Genomic DNA, 25552 nt, shown 5'->3' with positions numbered 1-25552 from the left:
TTGGCTCATAAACTTGTTTGCAATAAGTTCCCACTTCAATCCCTTTTACTTGCAAAAAACTCAGCCTCGAGTCAACTTCAAGCTCCAGATATAAAGGTTGGTCATCATAAAAATAAAATATATCTAAAACATTAAGAGTTTTGAAAATATTTATATTATTTGATAGATTGATAACATAAGTATTGTTATTAATATTATTTATGATGGTGTAAGGGTTGTATTTTTTCTATCGCAGCTTACTATACAACCCCACCGTAAATCTCTCTTTCAGTAGGAATACCATTACCTTCTTTAAACACTTTAGCACAAAGGAGTTTATCATCAACCTCCTTGTATTTGGCATTAGCCTTCAACAACTTCTACCTCACATCTTGTGTATAATCATCTTTTCTGCAGCCCCGTTAAATCCATCACCATTCTGAATTGGCATAAAATCCAGCATTTGCTTAGGACACTACAAATACACAATCTTGAATGGTGATTTATTTGTGGCATTGTGCTTAGTATTGTTGTATGCAAATTCTGCTTACACAATGGCACAAACCCAATGTTTTGGTTTGTCATCATAAATGCTCCATATTGGATTTTCAAGAGTCTGTTGCTTATATGTTTATGGAAATGCCAAACTATTAAATTATTTATGCAAACCCGAGAGGGTAAGAACCCTATAAATCATTGTCAAGATTGAACACAACCCAAAAAAACTAAAATCAAGTTGAAAAGAACATGGCCCAGTGATTACCTGAATCAAAGAACCGTAGTTATTGAATAAAACCCTTGACCCGTTGATTATAATGAATCAACAATTAAAGTTATAAAGGTTAAACGTCATATAAATAATAAGTCCTATTTAATTAAATGAAGAACCAATAGTAAAAAAAAAAAAAACAATTCTTAATAAATAAAGCTCAGTTTGTATGGTAACCTATGAACCTTATTAGAAGGCTTTTCGATGTTTGATCACTACAAAGTTGCAGTCCTATACGAAACAGAGGCTTTAAAATCTTTTAACAAAATTTCAGCCTAATCTAACAAGTAAATTGAAAGTGATGACTATTAACATAAAGTTATATAGCCAAGCTCTAGTACATGTTAAACAACCTCATCTCTTGCTTGGATCATGTTTATCAAGGCTTAACCCTTATTTCCATAGTTATCAAACCCGGCCCGGAGTTTGACCCGGCTAAGGGGCCGGGTCCCGGGTTTCATGGGTCAACTCGGGTCAACCTAGAAAAATTTTAAAAAAAATATTTAAAGTTTTAATATTTCATATGAAAAAATTAAGAAAAAATTCATATGAATATAGGCTATATATCTTGTAAATAATGAAATTTAAAATAATATTTTTAAAAAAAATTTATCTCACATTGAAAAAGCATAACTTTTTTCTTGTGAATATAGAGTATATATACTAAAGGGTTTCAAATCTCACATTGAAAAGATATTATGTTATCCTTTTAAGTTGAAGTATTTAAACCAAAAAGTTTTTTATCCCACATTGAAAAAACATAACTTTTTTCTTGTGAATATAGAATATATATACGAAATGAATTCAAATCCCACATTGAAAAAATAATTTTTTCTTGGAAACATGGAAGTATATATACTAATGGGTTTCAAATCTCACATTAAAAAAACATATTTTTTTTTTTGTGAGCATAGAATATATATACTAAAAGGCTTCAAATCCCACATTGAAAAGATATTATGTTATTATTTTAAGTTGAAGTATTTAAACCAAAAAGTTTTTATCCCACGTTAAAAAAACATAATTTTTTTCTTGTGAATATAGAGTATATATATGAAATGGCTTCAAATCCCACTTTCAAAAAATAAATTTTTTTTCTTGAGAACATAGAGTATATATACTAATGGGTTTCAAATGTCACATTGAAAAAACATAATTTTTTTCTTGTGAACATAGAGTATATATACGAAAGGGCTTCAAATCTCACATCGGAAAGATATTATGTTATCCTTTTAAGTTGAAGTATTTAAACCAAAAGGTTTTTTATCCCATATTAAAAAAACATAACTTTTTTCTTGTGAACATAGAGTATATATACGAAAGGACTTCAAATCCCATATTGAAAAAATATTTTTCTTCTTGAGAATATAGAGTATATATACTAAAGGGTTTCAAATCCCACATTGAAAAAACATAATTTTTTTCTTGTGAACATAAAGTACATATACGAAAGGGTTTCAAATCCCACATTGAAAAAATAATTTTTTTCTTGGAAACATAGAGTATATATACTAAAGGGTTTCAAATCCCACATTGAAAAAATAAAACACTTTTCTAATATTTATATAGTGAACTTTAAAAAGTGTTAATAACCAACTAAAAAAATATGAAAAAAAAAGGGTATAGGAGAAAAATCACATTTGAAAAAAAAAACATCAGGTTTCGTTCGGGTCATGGGTCGACCCGCCGGGTCAACCAGGTCGTTGCACCAGCCGGTCTTTTGACAAACCCAGACCGGTCCAACCACCAGGTCGATCGAGTCCCGGGTCGACCCGCCGGGCCGGTCTGGGTTTAATAACAATGCTTATTTGAGCTCAATTTCATACTTATGCCACTTTAGAATGAATTCTCAAGGCTTACTTGGCATAAATATCTTGAATCAACCCATTGAGTGCATATTTAATCCTCTTGGCTCTTACTCTTATAATTAGTTTCATCGGTACATGTAGTAGATTCTATGGTGTTACTTATTGATTCTCATCAATTGTAATGATAAATTATACACCTTTCATAATATATGTTAAAAGTGACTGAGAAACATATTATCCTAGTCAGAAATGATGATCTTCATCACCCTATATAAACAAAACCACCTCTCAAAAGAAAAGCCAAACAATTGCATGTGCATTATTCATCGTTTTACAAGGAATAAAGTATTTAAGAATCTGTCAACTACAATAATTATAAAATCTATCAATTACCATCCCAAGTGGTCAACCAAGCCTTCTTCATATAAATACTTAATAATTTTCTCATGCAATGAAGATTGAGAATGCAAAATTGATTGCCTTTCATTAAAAATCCCTTATGAATATGAATATTAAAATTATATCTCTTCGTCCACAACTCACCGAAATCCTCATCATGTTCATATAACTTTTTTAAACAGTTGAATACAATAATCTCACTTCTTAAAATAACTAACAAGGCTGTTATCCTACTTATAGCATCAACAACTCTATTTTAAATAATCGTTACAAGTAAGTGACCTACCTTGCATGCATATCATTATTGATTCTTCTCTTATTATTTAAGAATTCCAGTGCCTTATGATCAAAACACAATATAAAGTCCTTGTTTATTAGGTAATGCTCCAACTTCTTAAGAGTATGAAAAACAATATAGAATTTTTTATCGTATGTGGACCACTTTAACCTAGTATCGCTCAACTTCTCACTAAAGAGTGCCACAGATCTTCTCTTTTAGGATAATGCACCACCAATCCTGATACCACAAGCATCATGTTCCTCTTTAAACAATTTGATAAAATTTAGATTTACCAAAACCGGAGCATTGCTTAATTATTTTTATTTTTTTTATCAAATCAAAGCTCTTTTCTGCCTATTCTCCCTAATTTCTTTTTTTCATGCATTCGATAATGGGTGCAATAATATTGCCGAGATTTTACATGAATCTCTGATAGAAAGTAACTAATCCATGAAAACCACGAACCTCACTAACTATTTTAGAGGTTGGTCAATCTCTAATAGCCTAAACCTTCTCATCATCAACAATAAAGCCTAAAAAACATTAGTTTAATAGTCAATAAGCTATACTTTTCTAGGTTCACATATATTTTATTGTCCAACAATACCTCAAGCATCCTAATTAAGTCCCCTCATATAATCTACTTCAGATCTACTATAAATTAGAATATCTTCAAAATAGACAACTGCAAATTTATTTATGAAAAGATGTAAAACTTGATTTATCACTTCATAAAAGTTTTTAGAGTATTAGACAACCTAAAAAGCATAACCAGCCACATGTACAACACATTTATCTTGAAAATTGTTTATCATTCATCCCCTAACCAAATTCTAATTTGATAATATTCGCACCTCAAATTAAACTTTGTAAAGATTTATGCCCCATGTCATCTAGCTTAGATATTGAAAACTCATATCCTATAGTTATTTTATTAATGATGCAACCTATCCACACATATATGCAAAGTACCATCATTTTTCAAGATCAACCATACTAAAACTATACAAGGATTGAGGCTCTCTTGAATTCATCCATTTCTCAACAGCTCTTATACCTTCTCTTTTAATATCTCATCCTCTTTAGGACTCATTTGATAATGTGGCAGGTTTGGAAAGCTACCTTCTGACACCAAATCAATTTGATGTTAAATATCTCTCATTGGTAGCAATCCATCTAGTAATTTATCATGTAGAATCTCTTCAAACTCATCAAGTAAAGTTTTAACTACATCATGAATGTCTACTCTTTTCTCTTCTGTTTATCCATCCACTAAAGCCTTTATAATTAGTGCATGAATCTGTATAGTTTCTTGTAGATTAACTTACATCTCAAGTGTTGAATTGATTACTGTAAAACAAATCTTTCTTTTTACCTTAGAAGCTTTAGGGTTAGGTTCTCCCTTTAATAGTACAAGAGTATTATAATTCACATCATTCTTCCTAATCTTGTACAAATTAATTCTACCGAGGAGTATAGAATCCATATCATATTGTCAAGGCCTATCGAATATCAAATTACATGCATCCATATCTATCATATCATAATACATCTCATCCTTATACTTAATAAATAAAAAAATAAAAAGGTATTATACAATATTGAGTTACGTTTATCTCTTCAACTGACTTAATTCACTCAATCTTGTAAGGTTTAGGATGAGGTTCTAGTGGAAGTTTCAATTTATTAGCAGTATATTTAACAATAATAGTTTCAAATATTATACTATTAATAATTAAGTCCAACATGACTTTATTTATGGTATATTATGTACAAAAAAACTTTCACTGTGAATATTTAGCAATCTTTAGTGTTAGCAGCATCTTTTTAACCACATAAGTTTGACTCTTATCATCATCATATATACTTATACAAATCTTCTCCATCTGACTCACACTGCCCTTATCGTTTGAGGGTTCTAGCTCATATTACCCTTCAATCACATTAATAGATTTTTGTCTCCTACAATCACTAGAACAATGTCTTGGCTCTCTATATTTAAAGCACTTACCATTGGTTTGGCATGAAGGTTATTTAGTTTGTTCATTTCAGCTTGCTTTTCTAAAGTGTTGTCAGGTTTATTAGCATCTTGTCTTACTAGAGTTAGCTTTGACGGCTGTGTTGCCTTCTCTTTATTAGTAGGATCAAATTTGTATGCCTTATACATGTCTTACTAGAATGATCAAATGTGTTACTACTACCATCCCTTTCTTTCATTAGCATCTCAGCTTTCAACTTCATATTACTTGCCTCAGAGAGTGTGAACAACATCTGCACTCCAATCTTATCTTGGATTGTTGGCTTTAACCCTCTCAAAAACCTTGTATCCGACTGATTCTCCATCTCCTAAGTTTGTTATGTTCGATCAACCTTTGAAAATCAACGGTATACTTATTGATAGATTTATTACCTTATGAACAATCTCGGTATCGTTGAAATAAATATTGCTCATAGTCAGGAGAAATGAACCTTTCATGCATCAACTGCCTCATATGCATCCATGATGTAATAGGTCATCTCTTAACTACATATCTATCCTGACATTTCCATCAGGAAGAAGCTCCACCCTTTAGATTATACACGACCAGTTTCACCATCTTCTCTTTCACAAAACATGCAAACTCATTAACCATATCACATTCAGTGATCCGATCCGATCAAAGAATTCTTATATGTCTAGATCTCCATTGAATGCAAGGATTTCTACCTTTATGCTATAATCGTGTCTATTGTGGTGGTCTGTCTTGAAATGCTAAGGCTCTACGACCCCCAGCAAATTTATCTTCACTAACACTGTCTATATAGAAAACTAGTTCTCTAGGTAGATCTTCAGAAATAGGTATGATGTTAGATTTATCCCGAGATAAATCTCCAAACATATTCCTTTCTTCCCCATTATCATACCTCTAGTCGGTCTAAATCTATTTGGAAACTAAAAGTAAAAGGCTAGCTTTTGTCTTATAAAAAGTAATATAAGGTGTTGTTTTGCCAATAAAATTACTTGACTATTGAATGATAAGTTATTTTGTATTTAAATTTAAAATTTATTGGAATATATATATATATTAGCTACCAAATTCATTATTTTTTGAAATTTGATAAAGAAAAAACATGAATGAATATGTAAAACGATCAATATTCCAAAATAAATAAATAGATCCTAATTTTATTTTATTTTTTTATCAATGGCTGTCGTGCATCAATTTACATAATGTAAAAAATCCAACAAATAACAAGAAATTCGATGGATCGTTGTATATACTTGCACGCACATTTCTGCCTTAAATGGAATAAATAATTAGCAACGGGTGCATGCATGCATCTCTCGCATTTCCAATCTCAAATGAAATGAAAGCATGCATGTTCCAGCTTGCACTGTCTTCTTCATCTATATAAATGTCCCAAACGAGTAACTATTTACTTGTTCTTCTATCAAATGAAAATTCCTTTTTCACAATATCAATCTCGTGGTGGGTTGTAGGTGGTTGTGGAAGTTCTGTTGCGGCCACTTGATCGCGATTCAAACCTGTTTCCATGTCATGAATATCCTTGTCATCTTCTACGTAACCAGCTACTGAAGCTAATTCAAGTTGTTGCTGGTGGCGGTGTGACGATGAGCCCTCGCCGGCGTAATTGGGGTGGTGAGAGGGCGAGGGAGACTCTGTCTCCCAATGCTCAACATCAAAGTTGGATCTTCCTGGAGAAGTATGGAGACTGTCTATTTCACCGCGATAGTGGCGCAAGAGGTGAATGGGAGACGTATGGCGAGAAGGGGTGGTTGGTCTGCTAGACATAGGAGTCACACTCACAGACCCCTTGTTTCGCTTGATTTGCTTCTTAGCTGTGTGGTGCCAATTCCGCAGTGCTGTTGCTACTCTTTCATTGAATATGGTTGGTTTCATCGACGAGCCCATCTGTTCATATGAAATCAAAAGCCGATCAGTACTGGAGCTCTAGCTTTTTTATATTTTCTTCCCAGCACTGCACAGAGCACATATCACGTACCTGTGTTACAAGGGCGTAGAGAGGGAGAGTGACATAGCTGCATAGTATTTCTATGAGGACCCTGCGGATTCACAAGTGATTCATTATCTTCTGCTAATTGAAATATTTGCAACTTTAATTAATTAGTTTAAGGAAACTAAAACGTCTTACTAACCCCATTGAAACTCTAATGACTATGTCCTCCACGTGCTCATGGAAACAAGATTTTATACCAAATTCATACTGCCGGAGAGAAAGACAGAGAGAGAGAGCTTCATTAAATATGTAAACTCTTAAAAATTACAGCATCAATCTATCCCAGATGATCATCGATCAGACTTACCCAAGACCACGCAAAGAACGCGAGCTGGAAGGCATTCTGCGTCGGTGGAAATAAAATAGGATAAATGGATGTCAGTATCATCAAACTGTCATCATGTCGTCATACACTAGACCAGCAAAAAAAACAATCCAGACAGACAAAATATAATGATTTTTATACGATTCTGTCTATATATCTTATGTTTTTTAAGGAGGCTTTGCTTGGACAAAAAGTCCTCGATCGTATTGTTCTTGTTTCCAGTTAAACCATATATACTAGCGATTCGTCACAGTATATATATAAAAAATCAACTAAGAAAAATTGAATATTCAGATTTATTTTTAATGTGTTTTTGGATGTAAAATTTTTTCAATATTTAATTAAATAAATAAATATTTGATCAAGAAATAATTGAAATTAAGATATTAGAGCCCGCAACAAAGATCATACACACAATTATATCTAGTACTTCATTTCTTATAATAATATTTTTTGTTCAATCAAACAAAACAATGATCTATGCCTATAAAAATAATAAAAGCCATCACCAGAAGCAAATTAAATAAAACTATAAAACTCTATTAAATGATAAAATAAAAACATTATTGAAAAAAAACTAATTTTTATAAAAAAAACAAAACCAACTCATGATAACTTTTAAAACATGTGACTAGTCATATGGAAGGCAAACTCAAAAATCAAAGAAGCAAAATTTTCAATAAAAAAAAACTGAGATAACTCGAGATTAAAATAATCTCATAGAAAAAAACACTAATTAAAAAAAAATCAAAGCACCCTCGTCTCTAATGAAAATAACAAATTAGCACAAAAAAACCAAAGTACCCCTCATCCCTCCTGAAAATAACAAATTAGCCAAGATAAAAAGATAATAAAAAAAAAACCTTGCAAAAAAGCTTTAATTTTATTTTATTTTATCCCAAAGGGCATCCAAGATTTAACTATACATCAAAAAATGAGATTCCAATAAAGTCATGGACCATCCACAGTGCCCCCGGCCCCTCCCCGGCGTTTTAATTAGTTTTAAAGTGCATGTGAAGACTTTATACGTACCTGAAAGAGAACAAAGTTGATGAGATAGAGAATGAGGCGTGGGCGGTTGAACCAGAAGAGGTCGTCGCCTGGCTGGACCACCGGCACTCCTTTCACAACCTCTCCCCTCTCTTGTATTCTAAGCCCCATTTTGGTTATGATCACCTGTAGCTTAGTCCCCACCAGCACTATGATCTAATACATTGATTAATCATTAGCCGTTCGATCCCGTTATCGCTTACAAGGTCTTTTCAAGAATTTAATGAATTAATATTGAGAGGTCAATTTATGTACACTTACAATCAATGGGATAAATGGAAGCCATAGATAAGAATACCAGCCTGCACAGAAAGAAGCAGCTTCCTTGGTCAAACTATTTACTCTTGACTTCGGGCCTGGTTTTAAATTTTTTTCAACTTATTTTTTTATATATAATATCCTAGAAAATGTTCAGGAATTTAATAAGTAATTAATAAAAAGAGTAGACAAAGTAAACGGTGGATTAAGGGCGTGTTTGGTAGTCATTCTAATTTTAAATGGTTTTTTAAAATGTTTTATTTTAGTGTTTTCTGATAATTATAATTCGTTTATGTTAAAAAAATTTAAAAAAAATTATTTTAATGTATTTTTAAGTGAAAAATTATTTTAAAAAATATGTACTAAAATGGTTTTAAATTTAATCCATGAAACACTAAAATCTTAAACATTAAAAATAAAGAAATATTAAAGACAATAATCAGATTTAACTAAGTACCCACCATGAGTGTTGAAGAGCAGGAAAATCACGGCGAAGAACCATATTGGTGGACTGAAAATCGACAACAAGAACGATACGACCGTTAATTAAACACTTAAAGCAACATATAAATGGAATTAAATTGAAGATTACGTTACTAACCTTATGCCCACAACAACCTTGAAATCCTCTTCCAGTGATCTATTAATGTACTTTTGGAAATCGAATTTCGTATGGCTTTGGGGAGCCAAATGTGCCTGGATTTGTTGACTAATTAATTACAGTGTTGACTTCTTCACTAATATTAATTATTGCTTGTCATTAACAGCTTGTCTGAATAATTGATGGGGAATAATTAACATTAATTACCATGATAAAGCCATGTCTCAGAGTCAAGTAATCAACTTTAGGAACCGACCTCACAAATTGCCTAAAGAAACAGACCTGCAATCAAGATAGAAACAACCAATTAATAAAGCTTCCTTGTAAATTAAATTATTTAATATTAAGACTAATTGCATGATTAGGGGGGGGATCTGTCTAGAAGGGCAAATCAGTCATCGCGTGATAAAAGTCAACACAACTGAAAATGAGACAGACGTTGATGACTGGAGAGAGGAGATGTAACGGCAAAGAATACTTTATAAATTTGGCTGGACGGCCATCTCTGGTCGTTTTCTATCAAAGCATTCCAGGACCGTTACTTACTCTTATTTTCCACCTTCTACCCTCGCCAAGACCTTTTCTTTTTTCTTTTTTCTTTTTTTGTTTATCTTGGTATTTATTTTCAATTACAATGCTCATCTTTATTTTAATATTATTTTTCTTATTTTTTTATTTCACTTACTATCCAAATTAGGACGGGTGTCTTGGTCCAGAAGCTCAAGTGCCTTCTTCCAAATGATGTTTCTCTTGCAAACCTGAACCTTTCTGGATCTGTTGTGCAATAACACATATATTTATATATATATATATATATATATATATATAACATCAGCAAGCGATTTTAGTCACAGTTGTGAAGGATTATATATAAAAAAAAAATGAGGACGACTTGCTAGAAGAAATACTGATAAAAAAAGGGACTGGTAATTAAATTAATTATAATAAATAATATATATTAATAATTAATTAATAATTAGAGGTTTGAACTAACCGTGTGAGAACTGGTATTCAGCTGTTCTTGTTTCCTTTTCCCATCGTTTCCAACTTTTCATCTATTTGAACAAAAAATAATTCGTAATTAAATCTTATTATGTGTTTATAAGAAGTAGAAAGATTACAGTTTCTCTGATATGCTAGAAGGAAAATAGCTAGCGGGGATCAGATAGAGGTATATATGGTGATTCACCTTGGCTCTGCCCAAAGCCATGGTCAGAATACAGTAGAGGATGTGAAAGATTGCTAAAACGAAGATGAAAATATGGAGTTGATGAATCCCATCTGAAGACACAAATGGAACTTTACCCTGCACGCACGCGTAATTATCACATTAATTAATATGCACATGCATGTCTAAAACGACAACGACTGTTCAAGAGATTAATTGGATGTATATATGTATTACAAGAAAAAAAAAACATAAAAATATGCTTTATGAGCTGTTAAATTAGTCAAATCTATAACATTATGCATGATTTGATGATTCACATCACAGCAATTTAAAAGGAAAAAATCCTCCCATGGTGTTGTTTCAAGTTATTAATAATGGAAAATATAGAGAGGTGCCGTACGTACTTTCAAGTTATTAATAATGGAAAATTAACCATGTTGTTGTTTCCCAATTTGTTGATCAAGTTGGTAAAAGAGAAGAATCTGAAGAGGTCATACCTTGGCAGCGCATTTGTCAGTTGATTCGCCAGCTGCCAAGACACGCCGGAGACTTTCACCGGCAGAATCCGATATGGAAAGAAGTTTCCTGCGGTTTTCATAATCTGTTTCTTTTATGTTTTCAGTACCGTTGAGTTTTGCCTCTTCCTTCTTATTGCATGGATGCCAAGTAGCCCCAGCTTTCTTAGATATACATATATTTGATATTGGACTCTGTCCTACTGTTAGCAGCAATGATATAAATCCTAGTAGCATAAGTTCTGCATAAAGAGAATCAGGATCGATGATCATGATGAAGTTAATCTATCCATTCATATACTAAAACAATATCTACCCTTTTTTGTATTAAATACCCAGAGAGATTAATCAAGGCGCATGATGATCAGCTAATTTATATGATTAAATATTTACCTGATTTTATCTTTTCGAGTGCTTCATAAAGTGCTTTCTTGCGTTTCTTCGTTAACCACTGCGCATGCAATTTGAGGACCGAATAATTAATATCACCAAAAGCTAAAATAATTTACGGAAGTTGTTTTTCCTTATTTAATTTCTTTCTTTTTTTGTGATAATTAAGTAAGGGCACATGCAGTAGTTATACACCCTGTAAATACCTTTGCAATAAGATGAATGATGAACTCAATGATTATTGAAACGGAAACCAGAACAAAGCAAACTACGGCAACAGCCCATGTTGGTGTTTGTTCCAAAGATCTCCCGGCGCTGCCTCCTGCCATGTTTGGAGCTTCACTCCCTCTGCCCAGCTATGTATCAAAGCTTGCCAGAATATATACAGCAGAGACTAACGAAGCAGCTACAAGCTTAAGAAAATCTACTACGTACTTCACCAATGTTTTCAAGAAATGAAGAGATTTATATGAACAGAGAGAGGCGAGTGTGTGAATATATTTATAACAAAAAAATAAATGATTTAACTAGTTTGAAACTGAAGGGCATTATATGAAGTATGAACAGAAGGAAAGAAGAACAGAAGGGGCAAGTGGATGACTTGACTTTCTTAACGCGTGTCAGAGAGAGAGAGGGGGATTAACTTGATCAAATAATTCTAGTTCAAATATACAAAGGTTTCTTTGACCAGGACCTAAAACAAGTGCAGTCTCGTCCGTTGATTTGGTAGGGTTATTTCATCAGCGTTGATCAGTTCCTCCGGTCAACGTACGCTTACTGGAGTTTTTTTATTAATAGAAGTTCCATTGGGCTTGAGTTTTTTACTAAGCTCCTACGACCCCCCCCCCCCCCCCCCCCTGTTATCATCTCAGATTAAAAATATTTTTTCAATAAATTCTAAATAGTATATTTAGATGGAATATTTCAATTTCACGAGGAAGGAAAATATCTCGTAAAGAACCACGTCAAATTAAATATATGATGTTATCAATAGATAAAATTACCATAATTAATTTATAATTTAATTGTAATTACATTTATTATTGTACCTAGAAAAATTATAATTTATATCCTTGATGAGTTTAAATACACTAAATTATAAAATGATTTAAAATACAAATTGTTATTTGCACAGCATAATTTATGATATAAATTATAATTTTATAAAGCATGGAAAATAAATATAAAAACAAATTATAAAATAATTAATATAACTTTCCAATAACAACATTACCATGTGACCACTTCAATAATCAACAACACTATGCATTGCCACTCTATTATTGTGTGTTCGCTATCACATTATCACCTCCCCATTGTAATCACATTTTTAATGAGATACCAACATATATTATCATTATTAATTATATTATTATTATTATCAACATCATTAATTTTATCATAATCATAGTAATTATTGCCATTACCAAAGATTTTTTTAATTTTTTTTTCAATCAACATTCTTTTTTTAATATTATATTTATTTTTTATTGGTTTATCTCACTCTCATGACATAGATTGCGGGTTTGGCGGGTTAACCCAGTTGACTCGAGGTTTTTTTCTTTTTCTTAATTAAATTTTTTTCTCAATTTCATCATTTAATATCGAGTTGATTGAGAAATAGGTTTCATGATTTGTTTTGTTTGCTTTCTGCTAGGTTATTTTGATCTAATGACGTGAAATAGTGTTTAACGAGTTGACTTGAGTTGACTCATATTGTGTTTTGTGCCCTTATTTTTAATTGAATTTTTTTCAATTTCATCACTCAACATTATGATTTACTTTCTATGGGAATATTTTGATCTTATGATCAGGATCGCGGGTTTTGGCATTTTAACTCTAGTTAAACAAGTTGTTTTTTTTATTTTCTCTCTAAAAGGTAATTTTGGTCTCATGATTAGGATCGTGAATTTTTGACCTGGATCATGAGTTTAACATATTAACTAGAGTCATTTTTTATATTCTTTTTTTAATCTCATCCTTCAACATTAGGCTAATTGGGAATTGGATTTCGTAATTTGTTTCGATTTGTTTTCTATGGTGTTATCACAACCTTATGATCCGAGTCGCAAGTTTGACAAGTTAACTTGGGTCACTTTTTAGGTCCTTTTTAATTGATTTTTTTTTCAATTTCATCCTTCAACATTGGTTTGATTGAGAATTAGACTTCATAATTCTTTTTATTTGTTTTCTATGGGGTTATCATATTCCCATAACCAGGGTCAAGGATTTGACATGTTAACTCGGGTTAACCCAAGTTAATCCAATATATTGTTATCTTGATATTAAAAACATATGTCATCTTAAAAAAAAATTGAGTCAAACTATATTTTAACGGGTCGTTTGGGTTATTTTACGCAAAGTCAAATGAGTTAGATCATGTTAACCACCACACAATTTAAATTATTTTGCACTAGAAAAGAAAATTAGCAACATTTAAATATTTTTTTATGTTCAAGAAAAATTTATCCCGACCTAGCATGGGTCAATGATCTAGTTTAGACATATAACTGAATAAGTCATGTAACTATTTATAGATGCTAAGTGGTCGTTCATATGCCCCTACATTGTTATTGATGTGTTTGCGATTGTTGTATGTAGTGCGTTTTAAAATAGATTTTTTTAAAAAAAATACATTCTAAAAGTCGATTCGAGCAGGTTAAAAAAATTATTTTATTTTATTTTATTTTTAACATCTGTCATCAAAATCATAAAAACATAACTAAAATAATATTAATTTAATATTTTCTCAGACCAAAAACACTTTTAAAAATTATGTAAAACCAATCCCAAAACCCCTATAATAGATGTATTAAAATTTGGTATGACCAACAACTTATTTGAATAAGATCAATGTTAAATCCATCATATGAGATAATTAAGAGTCTTCTCTGAAACTAAGATAAAGAAGAAAAGGAAGGCATCAATGTCTAATCATGGCTGCAGAAAGTACACCGGAAAAAAGGACAAATTATCAACAATATTTGAAAATAATCTTGATTCACATGTCTAAACGTGGCCATTAACAATTGCAAAAGAATCGCGGCTTGGAGATTTTTCAACAGTCCAACGAATTTCTTCCCACTCCGTTCGTTGTTGTCATCGAACATAGAACTATGAAAATTGTTTAACATGTTTATTGAATGATGCACATGTTAGTCATTCGGATTTGATTAAAATAAAATTATATTATGGTTAAAATTGTTTAAAATCTTTATTAAATGATTTATTTTTATTCAATCGAAAATATCAAATATGATTTCAACTTTCATTAGGGCTGAGCATTTCCGGTTCGGTTCGGTCCGGTTTTGAACCAAAATAAACAACCAAACTGAAATTTTTTTTTATAATTTTTTGAACCGAACCAAACCGAAAATCGCTTCGAACTGATTAATTTCAGTTCGGTTCGGTTCGGTTTTTTTCCCTTCCAAACCAGTTCAAACCGATAATTAGTGACTGGGAAGACGAACCCGATGTCTTTCTTCTCATTTCCTCGTTTAGAACATCTGAGTTAGACAGTGACATTCTAAATAGTTTGGTAAACTTTCAAGAAGCCATAATCCATGTATCTCATCATCAAAGTTAATACCCATTGCAGGTAACTCATTAATAATTCCTTGAAACTTGTTAAAATGATGTTTCATCTTGGTATCTCAATGATATCATCTGCTTTATCGCATATAACTTTAGGTTTACAGAGAGTAAAGGGAGGGGAGAAAAATCAAAGCAAATGAGAGTAAAGGGAATCAAAGCAGAGACTAGAGAGTAAAGGGAGAAAAATCAAAACAAGATTTGATAAAGCGTCCAATGGCTAGCCGAATAAGATCTTTTATTTGATTAGGACCGGCATGGTGGAAAGCCTTACTACTTGAGGGGTGAAGGAAAGAAAGTAGATGGCTTGCTAGCTTTCCCGAGAAGATAATCCGTTATCCCCGCTTTCAATAATCCTTCTTTTAAACTTGTCACAAGATGGGATTCATTCAGATAATGAATAATGCTTTCAAAGGGGCTTCCTTACTTAGAGACTAAAGTGAGAGTAAAGGGAGAGATATGCAGAGAAGGGAGTAAAGTGAGAGTAAGGGAGGAGAGATATGCAGAGAAGGGAGTAAGTGAGAGTAAAGGGAGGGAGAGATCTGCAGAGAAGGGGGGATGACTGATGGCTGAATGTGATTTTAGGGTTAGAAAACATTGTATTTATAATTGGTTTTTTTTCAAGTGTTGGCTGGTTGAACCGGTTCAATTCGGTTCGGTTCAATCGGTTTCAGATTTTAGAAACCGAACCGAACCAGAATTTTTTGTGATTTTTTAATCAGTTAATTCGGTTTTTTTTCGATTCGGTTTTTTCGGTTATTTTTTTTTTCTCGGTTTAATCAGTATATCAGGTTTTTTGCTCACCTCTAACTTTCATCCATAAAATTAAAAACAAAATGACAAATTAAAAACAACAAAAAAGGCTCGTTAGTTATTAAATTCATATTGTATAAACATTATAGTTTTGACAATACTTGAACTTAACCATTAATTATATATAAAAAAAACATTTAAAATCCATTATGCACCCACTTATGTTTTTTCTTTCATTCATTATACAATTCTTCCAAATCTTTATATATTTAGTCCTTGTAATTGCAAGATTTACAATTCAGTCATGAAAATTTATTTTCTTCATATTTTAGTTTCAAAATGTTCACAAAGAGGAGAGAGCTGTCCATAAAAGATGATGAGAGACAAATATTTTGGACGACCGCATTTCGACGACGAAAAACAACCATCTTGTTTTCCATGGGCTCATGTTCACAAGGGTCGTTCCATGAAGGTGATTTTGGATCTCTACTCATGCTAGAAAAAGTAGATCTAGGCTTAAAAAGTTTTTCTGAATAGTAAAGGGTCTTCAGGTGGAATTACAAAATTACCCATACTGTTCCAATTTTTTAGCCTTGCATTTAGGGGACATGATTGTCATCATATCATGTAACCACTTGAAAAATCAACAACACATTCTATTAGTTTATTTTGATCTCATGACCCGGGAATAGTGCTTATGAGTTAATCTGAGTTGATTCGGGTTGCTTTGTGTGTCCTTATTGTTAATTAAATCTTTTTCAATTTAACCATTCAACATTGAATTGATTGGAAATTGAACTTCATAATTTATTTTGATTTGCTTTTTATGGGGGTATTTTGGTTTCATGATTAGGATCGCAAGTTTTGACATTTTAACCCCGATTAAACAAGTTGTTTCTTTTTATTTTCTCTCTAAAAAGTAATTCCGGTCTCATAACTCGAGTCATAGGTCCTTCAACATTAGATTTGTTTTTTATTGGGTTGTCCTCGTCTCATGAACCGGGTCACAGGTTTGGCGAGTTAACCTAGTTGACTTGGGTTTTTTTCTTTTTTTAATTGACTTTTTTTTACAATTTCATCATTTAATATTGTGTTTGATTGAGAATTAGGCTTCATAATTTGTTTTGGTTGTTTTTTATTAGGTTATCCATGCCTCATGACCCGAGAATAGTGCTTAACGGGTTAACCCTGGTTGACATGTCTCATTTTTTGTGTTATTTTTTAATTAAAATTTATATAAATTTCATCGTTCAACACTGTGTTTGGCAAGGTTGGTTGAAAATTAAATTTCATGATTTATTTTGATTTGCTCTTTATGAGGTTATCTCAGTCTCATAATTATAATTGCGAATTTGGCAGGTTAACTCGGGTTAAATCATGTAGTTTTTTTATTTGCTTTCTATGAGGTTATCTTGGTCTCATGACCCCGGTCATAGGTTTAGCAGATTCACTCAAGTTATTTTTATGTTTTTTTTTAATGTCATCCTTCAACATAAGGATGATTGAGAATTCAACTTCGTAATTTGTTTTGATCTGCTTTTTATGGGTTTATCTCATTCTTATGATCCGAGTTACATGTTTGATAGGTTAACTCAGGTCAATTTTTTAGGTCTTTTTTTAATTTATTTATTTTTCAATTTCATCCTTCAACATTAGGTTGATTGGAAATTAGGCTTCATAATTTTTTTTATTTGCTTTCTATAGAGTTATTATAGTCTCATAACCCAGGTTGAGGATTTGACATGTTAACTCGGGTTGACCCAAGTCAATCAAATATGTTGTCATCTTAATATTAAAAATATATGTCATCTTAAAAAAAATTTACGTTTTTATTAGTCGTCTGAATTGTTTGTAGACATGCAAAATCCAATGAATCACATCAGATCAACCGCCACAAGAATTAAATTTTTTCCACTAGAAAAGAAAATTAGCAACATTTAAATATTTTTTTATGTTCACGAAAAATCTGACCTACCCTAGCACGGGTCGATGATCTAGTTTGGACATATAAATGAATAACTCCTGTAACTATTTATAGAAGCTAAGTAGTCGTTGTTATGCCCCTACATTGCATAGATTTCTTGTGTTGTTGATGTGTTTGGGATTATAGTATAGATTAATTTTTAAAATAGTTTTATTGTTTGAAAATATATTAAAATAAATCATTAAAATAGTTTTATTTTATTTTTAACGTCAATCATTAAAATCGTAAAAACATAACTAGAAGAAGCATTAATTTAATATTTTCTCAGATCAAAAACACTTTTAAAAATGATGTAAAACCAATCCCAAAACCCTAGATGTATTAAAATTTGGCATGACAATTTTCATCAACAACTTATTTGAATAACATGAATGTTAAATCCATCGTATATATATATATATGAGATAAGAGTCCTCTGAAACTAAGATAAAGAGGAAAGGCATCAATGTGTAATCATGGCTGCAGAAAGTAAGTACACCTAAAAAAAGGACAAATTATCAACAATATTTGAAAATAATCTTGATTCACATGTCTAATCCTGGCCATTACCAATCGCACAAGAATCACGGCTGAGAGATTTTTCAACAGTCCAGCGAATTTCTTCCTTCTCCAATCACATTCACTGTTGTCATCAAACATAGAACTATGCATTATCCTATAATAGCATAGAAATCAAAGCATAAATAGTTACAGTTATAATGGAAAAGAAGGAGCTGATTTGGAGGCATTTGCGGTGTAATTTTTGCGTTTCAAAAACGCTTTTGAAAAAATTTAATTTGATTTTTTTTGTTTCAAATTAATATTTTTTTGTTATTTTTAAATCATTTTAATGCGCTGATGTCAAAAATAATTTTTAAAAATAAAAAATATATTATTTTGATATATTTTCAAATAAAAAGTACTTTGTAAAGCAACCACAATCACATTCTCAAACACGCTCTAATTGTCATATAATTTTTCTAACATGGTTTTTAAGATATCAATTATTTGTAGCATCATTTTTAAGATAGCACATGTTAGTTATTCAAATTTGATTAAAATAAAATTAGATTATGGTGAAAATTGTTTAAAATCTTTATTGAATGATGCACATGTTAGTTATTCGGATTTTGATTAAAATAAAATTAGATTATGGTGAAAATTGTTTAAAATCTTTATTAAATGATTTATTTTTATTCAATCAAAAATATCAAATATGATTTCAAGTTTCATCCATGAAATTAAAAACAAAATGACAAATTGAAAAAAAAAAAAAAAAAGGCTTGTTAGTTACTAAATTCATATTGTATAAACATTATAGTTTTGATAATACTTGAACTTAACCATTAATTATATAAAAAAACCCAAACATTCAAAATCCATCATGCACACCCTTATGTTTTATTTTTCATTCATTATACAATTCTTCCAAATCCTTATATATTTAGTCCTTGTAATTGCAAGATTTACAATCAAGTCATGAAAATTCATTTTCTTCATATTTTAGTCTCAAAATATTCAAAGAGAGGAGAGAGTTGTCCATAAAAGATGATGAAAGTGAGACGATCGCATTTCAACAACAAAAAACAATTATCTTGTTTTTCATGAGTTTGTCTTTACGAGGGTCATTCTATAAAGATGATTTTAAATCTCTAATCATGTCAGAAAAAATAGATCTAGCCTAAAAAAGTTTAAAAGTAGATCTAGACTTAAAAAGTTTTTTTTTTGAATATTAAAGGATATTTTAGAGTTGTTAGTGAGGCATGCATGTTTAACATTTAAGAAAATCTAGCCCATATGCCCCCCTTCTTTTTTTTAAAAAAAAAAATTCCAAGAGATGTGGCATGTCTTTTTTTATTTTTATTTTTAAAAAAGTAAAAAAATAATAATTAATAAATGCGATGTTATTTGAATTTTCAAAATAATATTTAAGTTTCATAAAAGGCGAGAGCCATAAATTTTATAGGACCAGATCGAAGGCCACAGCAAACACGCCTACAAGTGGGGTATGAAAGCGACAAAACACAGTTGAACTTGGTGACCCGCATCTCAGTTATCATTAAGAAACATGTCGGCCCGTTAGCATCGGGTCGTTTTAGAGGAACATCTAGCGAGATTTTGTGATCTGGGTTACAATTTGCCCCACCGCACCCAATAATATCTCTACTGCGCTGATGAATGTGCAGCAAATTACGGATCCCACCACTTTACAATTCCCAGAGCACGGGTGTCTATTATAAATTAGTTGTATACTTCTTCTTCTTCTTTTTTATGACATATTTTTCTTTTATGTTTTAAAAATATTTTATAAAAATTTATTTTTTTATTTTTTATTTACTTCAAAATAATATTTTTTTATATATCTACATCATTTTAATATATTGATGTCAAAAATAATTTTTTTAAAAATAAAAAAATATTATTTTAATACATTTTAAATTGAAAAATACAACCACACCTTTAAACATCCTCTTGTTTAAAAATTAATCAATTACTCTCTTTACTAGTCTTGACCATGTTTAATTTTTCAAAAAAAATTTCTTCTTTTCTCATCAATCTTTCTATACTTTGTACTTGTTAAAACTAAAAAAAAATTATAAATAACATGAAATTGATAAAAAAAAAATCAAAAATTATTTTTTAATTTTTCAAAAAAGGTTTCTCATCGATTAGCATATCAGTTTGTTGCATTAAAAAAAATAAAACTTAAAAAGACGAAATAAATATATAAACCTCATGGAAATCTCTTCAAAATTATAACTAATTAAGGGAGCATAAGGGGGCGTGGGATAGAAGATGTAAGAAAATTATCCTTTGAACCAAAACAAATGCCAAATTAGATGGGTCATACTCTCTCCTCCATGTCTGTCTGGGTTCTGGAACAAAGAACATCTACCAACTCAGCTTTGAATTGCTGCGGGTCCAAGTGACTGACTTATTTGTGACACTCTGATTTCAGGTATTTAGTAGTATGGTAATGATTGTTTTTAAAGTGTTTTTTTATTTAAAATATATTAAAATATTTTTTTATTTTTAAAAAATTATTTTTGATACCAACACATAAAAATAATAAAAAAATATAAAAAAAATTCAAATTTTACCCTACTCTTGTTTGAAACACCGTACCGAACAGGACTTGTTTGAAAAAGATCCCCCCCACCCAAATTTGAGAGGGACCAAGTTAAAATACTACTAGAAATAATATACCATAGTGTACATGCTTATACATTTGGTTCTAGTAAAGTTAAAGTTAGAAGAAACTTGTAAAAAACAGCATATTAGTTGCTATTTTAGATGCTAATTTCACAAAAACTAATACGAATCTTACCTGAATTAAGGGTGAAAATAAACCATTTATAAAATAATATAAATTTAATACATATAAATTGCTTCTTTTTATTTTTTATGATTTTAGTATGCATGATGAGAAAATAAAGAAAATCCATATTCAAGATTGCATTAGCAGTTGCTTGTTATTATTGAATACCTCTCCTTTATTTTTTAGAGGCAGGTTTATAATTTGTTAAGGACATGTATGAAAAGCTTATAAGACTACAGGGACTAAAATAAAATCTCGCCCGACAGCTCCAGCCTCCTAAAATAAACAAATCTTGCAATAATTGTTGGATAAAGGAGGCGAAATAGGCCAGGAACAGAACTAGTTTGGTTTAAGGTATTTTTAGTTCTATTGTCTTTTTATTGTTGTCGTGGTGTAGAATTGTTTTACTTAAAAATATGTTTAATTTATTTTTTTATCAATTATTTTTTATTTTTAATGTTAGTATATTAAAAATAAATATTAATTTGATGTTTTTTAAAGTGAAACGCATTTTTAAAACGCACTTAGAAGTAGAAGCTATCACACCATGCATGTTTGAGAGTGTAGTAAATATTGTTTTTCAAAGTGTTTTTTTTGTTAGAAATTCATCAAAATAATATTTTTATTATTATTTTTAAAATTTATTTTTGATATCGGCACATCAAAACGATTCAAAAACATAAAAAAAAAATTTAAAGTGTTGTTATCTACTTTAGAGCCCACATAAACATGAAAAAAAAAAGAAGAAAATAAAAAGAAATTGAAAAAATATATATATATATATATATATATATATATATATATTAGTAAGAAGAAAATATCTTAGAACGCCCAAGAAATTACCACAGACTGGTTGAGGAGGATCAAAATACCCAAAGTTGAGAATTTGACAGTATATGTTTTACTGATGAAGACCTTATTGGCAAGGAAAACTCAATTTAAGAAGAAAAATTCAAAATTAGGTGTTTAAGGACTCAATTACAATTTTTCAAGGTTTAATTGAATTTTTTGAAGGCTTCATTGCAAGAAAAAAAATATTTAAGTCAACTTAGATTTTAATTGGAAGAAATTAAAGTCTAGGGGTCGAATTGCAATTTTAAAGAGTCAATTTGGTCAAATCAAGGGTTTAATTACATAAAATATTAAAGTTTGATGAGCAATTAAGGACTTGATTGAAGAAATCCAAAATCAAGGACCAAACCGAAAATGACATGTGAATGCAGGGGTTGAAATTGATCAAATCAATGGCTAAATTTAAGAAATTTGATGCTTGTTGATCAATTGAAAGTCAAAACTCACAATTTCATAACCAAGTACTAAAATGAAACAAGCGGTCAACTTTAGGGCTGATAATTGAGTTTGACAATGATGGAATTACATGAAATTAAAAGTTTGGGAGGCAATTAGGGGTATAATTGAAAGCAGTTAGGAGAAAATAGACTAAAATAAAGTTTGCCAAATCCCAAATTAAAAAACCTTGATTTTAAGGATAAAAAATTTACAATGAATTTTATCCAAAATATTATTTAAAATGACACGATAGATAAAATTTCAAGTTTATCCTAAAAAACCTTAATAATAAATGAGAACATTTCATCATTGTAGATCAAGTCCTTGACACAGAAAACTAGGGTTTGTTCATTGTAACAAACCCACCATAGTGGACTGATAGAAGTAGAAGCATTATCAGACCACAACAAACAAAGAGAAAAAAACAATGCAGCTTAACTCAGGTAGGACGACGAAGGGTGCTAATACATTTTCAAGTTTATCCTAAAAAACCTTAATAATAATTGAGAACATTTCATCATTGTAGATCAAGTCCTTGACACAGAAAACTAGGGTTTGTTCATTGTAACAAACCCACCATAGTGGACTGATAGAAGTAGAAGCATCATCAGACCACAACAAACAAAGAGAAAAAAACAATGCAGCTTAACTCAGGTAGGACGACGAAGGGTGCTAATACATTTTCTTTATACAATCAGTCTCTTGCATAGAATCTCTTAAAGACCAATTATAGTTCCTAGTAACCATAATACTAGGTGGCGACTCTCTTATCCAACCAAAGACCATTCGAGGACACCGCCCAGAAAGTGTCGTCACGACGTTAATTTGCAATTTTAAAGAGTCAATTTGGTCAAATCAAGGGCTTAATTACATAAATACTAAAGTTTGATGAGCAATTAAGGACTTCATTGAAGAAATCCAAAATCAAGGACCAAACCGAAAATGACATGTGAATGCAGGGGTTGAAATTGATCAAATCAATGGCTAAATTTAAGAAATTTGATGCTTGTTGATCAATTGAGAGTTAAAACTCACAATTTCATAACCAAGTACTAAAATGAAACAAGCGGTCAACTTTAGGGCTGATAATTGAGTTTGGCAATGGTGGAATTGCATGAAATTAAAAGTTTGGGAGGCAATTAGGGGTATAATTGAAAGCAGCTGGGAGAAAATAGACTAAAATAAAGTTTGCCAAATCCCAAATTAAAAAACCTTGATTTTAAGGATAAAAAAATTACAATGAATTTTATCCAAAATATTATTTAAAATGACACGATAGATAAAATTTCAAGTTTATCCTAAAAAACCTTAATAATAATTGAGAACATTTCATCATTGTAGATCAAGTCCTTGACATAGAAAACTAGGGTTTGTTCATTGTAACAAACCCACCATAGTGGACTGATAGAAGTAAAAGCATCATCAGACCACAACAAACAAAGAGAAAAAAAACAATGCAGCTTAACTCAGGTAGGACGACTAAGGGTGCTAATACCTTTTCTTTATACAATCAGTCTCTTCATAGAATCTCTTAAAGACCAATTATAATTCCTAGTAACCATATTACTAGGTGGCGACTCTCTTATTCAACCAAAGATCATTCGAGGACACCGCCCAGAAAGTGTCGTCACAACGTCGTCCCCACCCCCGCGAGGAGGGCACAACATAAAGCTAGAAAAAATATTTTAAAAGTATTGTCACAGTCTTACCCAACCTGCCACATATTGTTCACTTTGGACCTTACCGCTCTCACAGATTTGTTCTTAATGACTACGCGTGGCCCCAAAACGCGTTTGACAAATCAACAATCAACACTACTAATAAGGCCAACTACCAAATCATTACCCGCCGACGTGGGATCTTACAATCCACCCCACTTAAGGAGCCCGACAACCCCGTCGACATAACTAGACAGCCAGTGAGGCCGGCTTTGATACCAAATGTCACAGCCCGCCCCAACCTACCAGATATTGTTCGCTTTGGGCCTTACCACCCTCATAGATTTGTTCTTGGTGACCACACATGGCCCCAAAACGCGTCTGACAAGTCACTAATCGACACTACTAATAAGGTCAGCTACTAAATCCTCACTCGCCGATGTGGGATCTTACAAGTACAACTAAACTGCAATGCCAAACTCCTCTTACGAGGTGTTTAAAAATAGTGATAAAAGTTGTTTTTCAAAATGTTTTTCATTTGAAAATTCATTAAAATAATATATGTTTTCAATTTTTTAATTTTTTTTATATCAACACACCAAAACAATCAAAAAATACAAAAAAAAAATTAATTAAATTTTGCAAGCCGATGGGTGCACCACTGCGCCAAACAAACCTTTACTCTGTAAGATGAAGACTTTGGAGAAATTCTTCAACGGTCAACATAGAGTTTAGTGTAATGCGATTTAGTACCTAAGTTTGTATGGTAGCTAGTGTAGCATAATATAAATTATCTTTTTAGCGCAATTGTGATCTTTTTATTATAATTACAAATGCAATTACATTATATTATAATTATAATTACAAAATAAACTAAAAGAAAAAATATAATGTTCCTGTTATACTTACTCTTTATTATCTCAAACAACTACTTTGGATTGTTGTAGTGAAATTTAAGATACGTTTTCTTTTGTTTTGTTTTGGTCTTTAAAAAATTATACAGTAAACGATCATTGATTTTATTTTTTTTAATTTCATCATCTCATGTTGTATTGTCATGGTTTTATATTTTAGGATTTGTTCCGATTTTCATGCTTTAGCATATTTAAAGTTTCATAAAATAGTCTAACATTAACTTAAAGGTCCATATTACAAAATAAAATTTTAAGTTATATTTAAAAAATTAAAACAAGGATCAAATTTAACAAGAAAAACAAAGGCTTTGAACTTGGTGCAAAAAAAAATTAGTTTGGTCTTTGAAGTTTACTTTTTCCAAACTTAGTCTATATTGTTTAGGTCTTTACATTTTGATACTAAATTTTATTTTTGTCACATTCAATTTTTCAAAGGAGAGAGAAAGTTATTTAAAATAGAAAAGGAGAGAGAAAGTATATGGTTGTCCACATTACAACC

At 31.0% G+C, this 25552-nt stretch overlaps 1 protein-coding gene across 1 annotated transcript; it reads right to left on the bottom strand.

Annotated features, from left to right (window-relative positions):
* Positions 1-6381: 6381 nt before the first annotated feature.
* On the bottom strand, positions 6382-12137 carry LOC7491141 (MLO-like protein 6). The gene is made up of 15 exons (XM_024608261.2): positions 11772-12137; positions 11569-11626; positions 11158-11417; positions 10679-10795; positions 10484-10544; positions 10175-10263; positions 9697-9771; positions 9490-9584; positions 9350-9399; positions 8892-8932; positions 8613-8786; positions 7563-7598; positions 7395-7462; positions 7241-7301; positions 6382-7149 (listed from the first exon to the last, which is right to left on the bottom strand). Exons 1-15 carry the CDS (start codon positions 11892-11894, stop codon positions 6649-6651), a joined length of 1809 nt encoding a protein of 602 aa, XP_024464029.2. The 5' UTR covers positions 11895-12137; the 3' UTR covers positions 6382-6648.
* Between the last annotated feature and the right edge of the window lie 13415 nt (positions 12138-25552).

The sequence above is a fragment of the Populus trichocarpa genome, chromosome 9, assembly GCF_000002775.5.
Source record: "Populus trichocarpa isolate Nisqually-1 chromosome 9, P.trichocarpa_v4.1, whole genome shotgun sequence".
Lineage (NCBI taxonomy): Eukaryota > Viridiplantae > Streptophyta > Magnoliopsida > Malpighiales > Salicaceae > Populus > Populus trichocarpa.
The sequence above is the reverse complement of the archived record's forward strand: the minus strand, read 5'-3'. Positions and strand labels throughout refer to the sequence as shown.

What these genes read in the sequence shown, in the direction of transcription:
- LOC7491141 (XM_024608261.2), bottom strand. Translation starts at nt 11,894, where the DNA reads ATGGCAGGAGGCAGCGCCGGGAGATCTTTGGAACAAACACCAACATGG. An exon ending in TCATTCATCTTATTGCAAAG is followed by an intron (nt 11,627 to 11,771) that starts GTATTTACAGGG and finishes TTGCATGCGCAG; the next exon opens with TGGTTAACGAAGAAACGCAA. An exon ending in TCAACTTTGTTCTCTTTCAG is followed by an intron (nt 7,599 to 8,612) that starts GTACGTATAAAG and finishes CCACCGACGCAG; the next exon opens with AATGCCTTCCAGCTCGCGTT.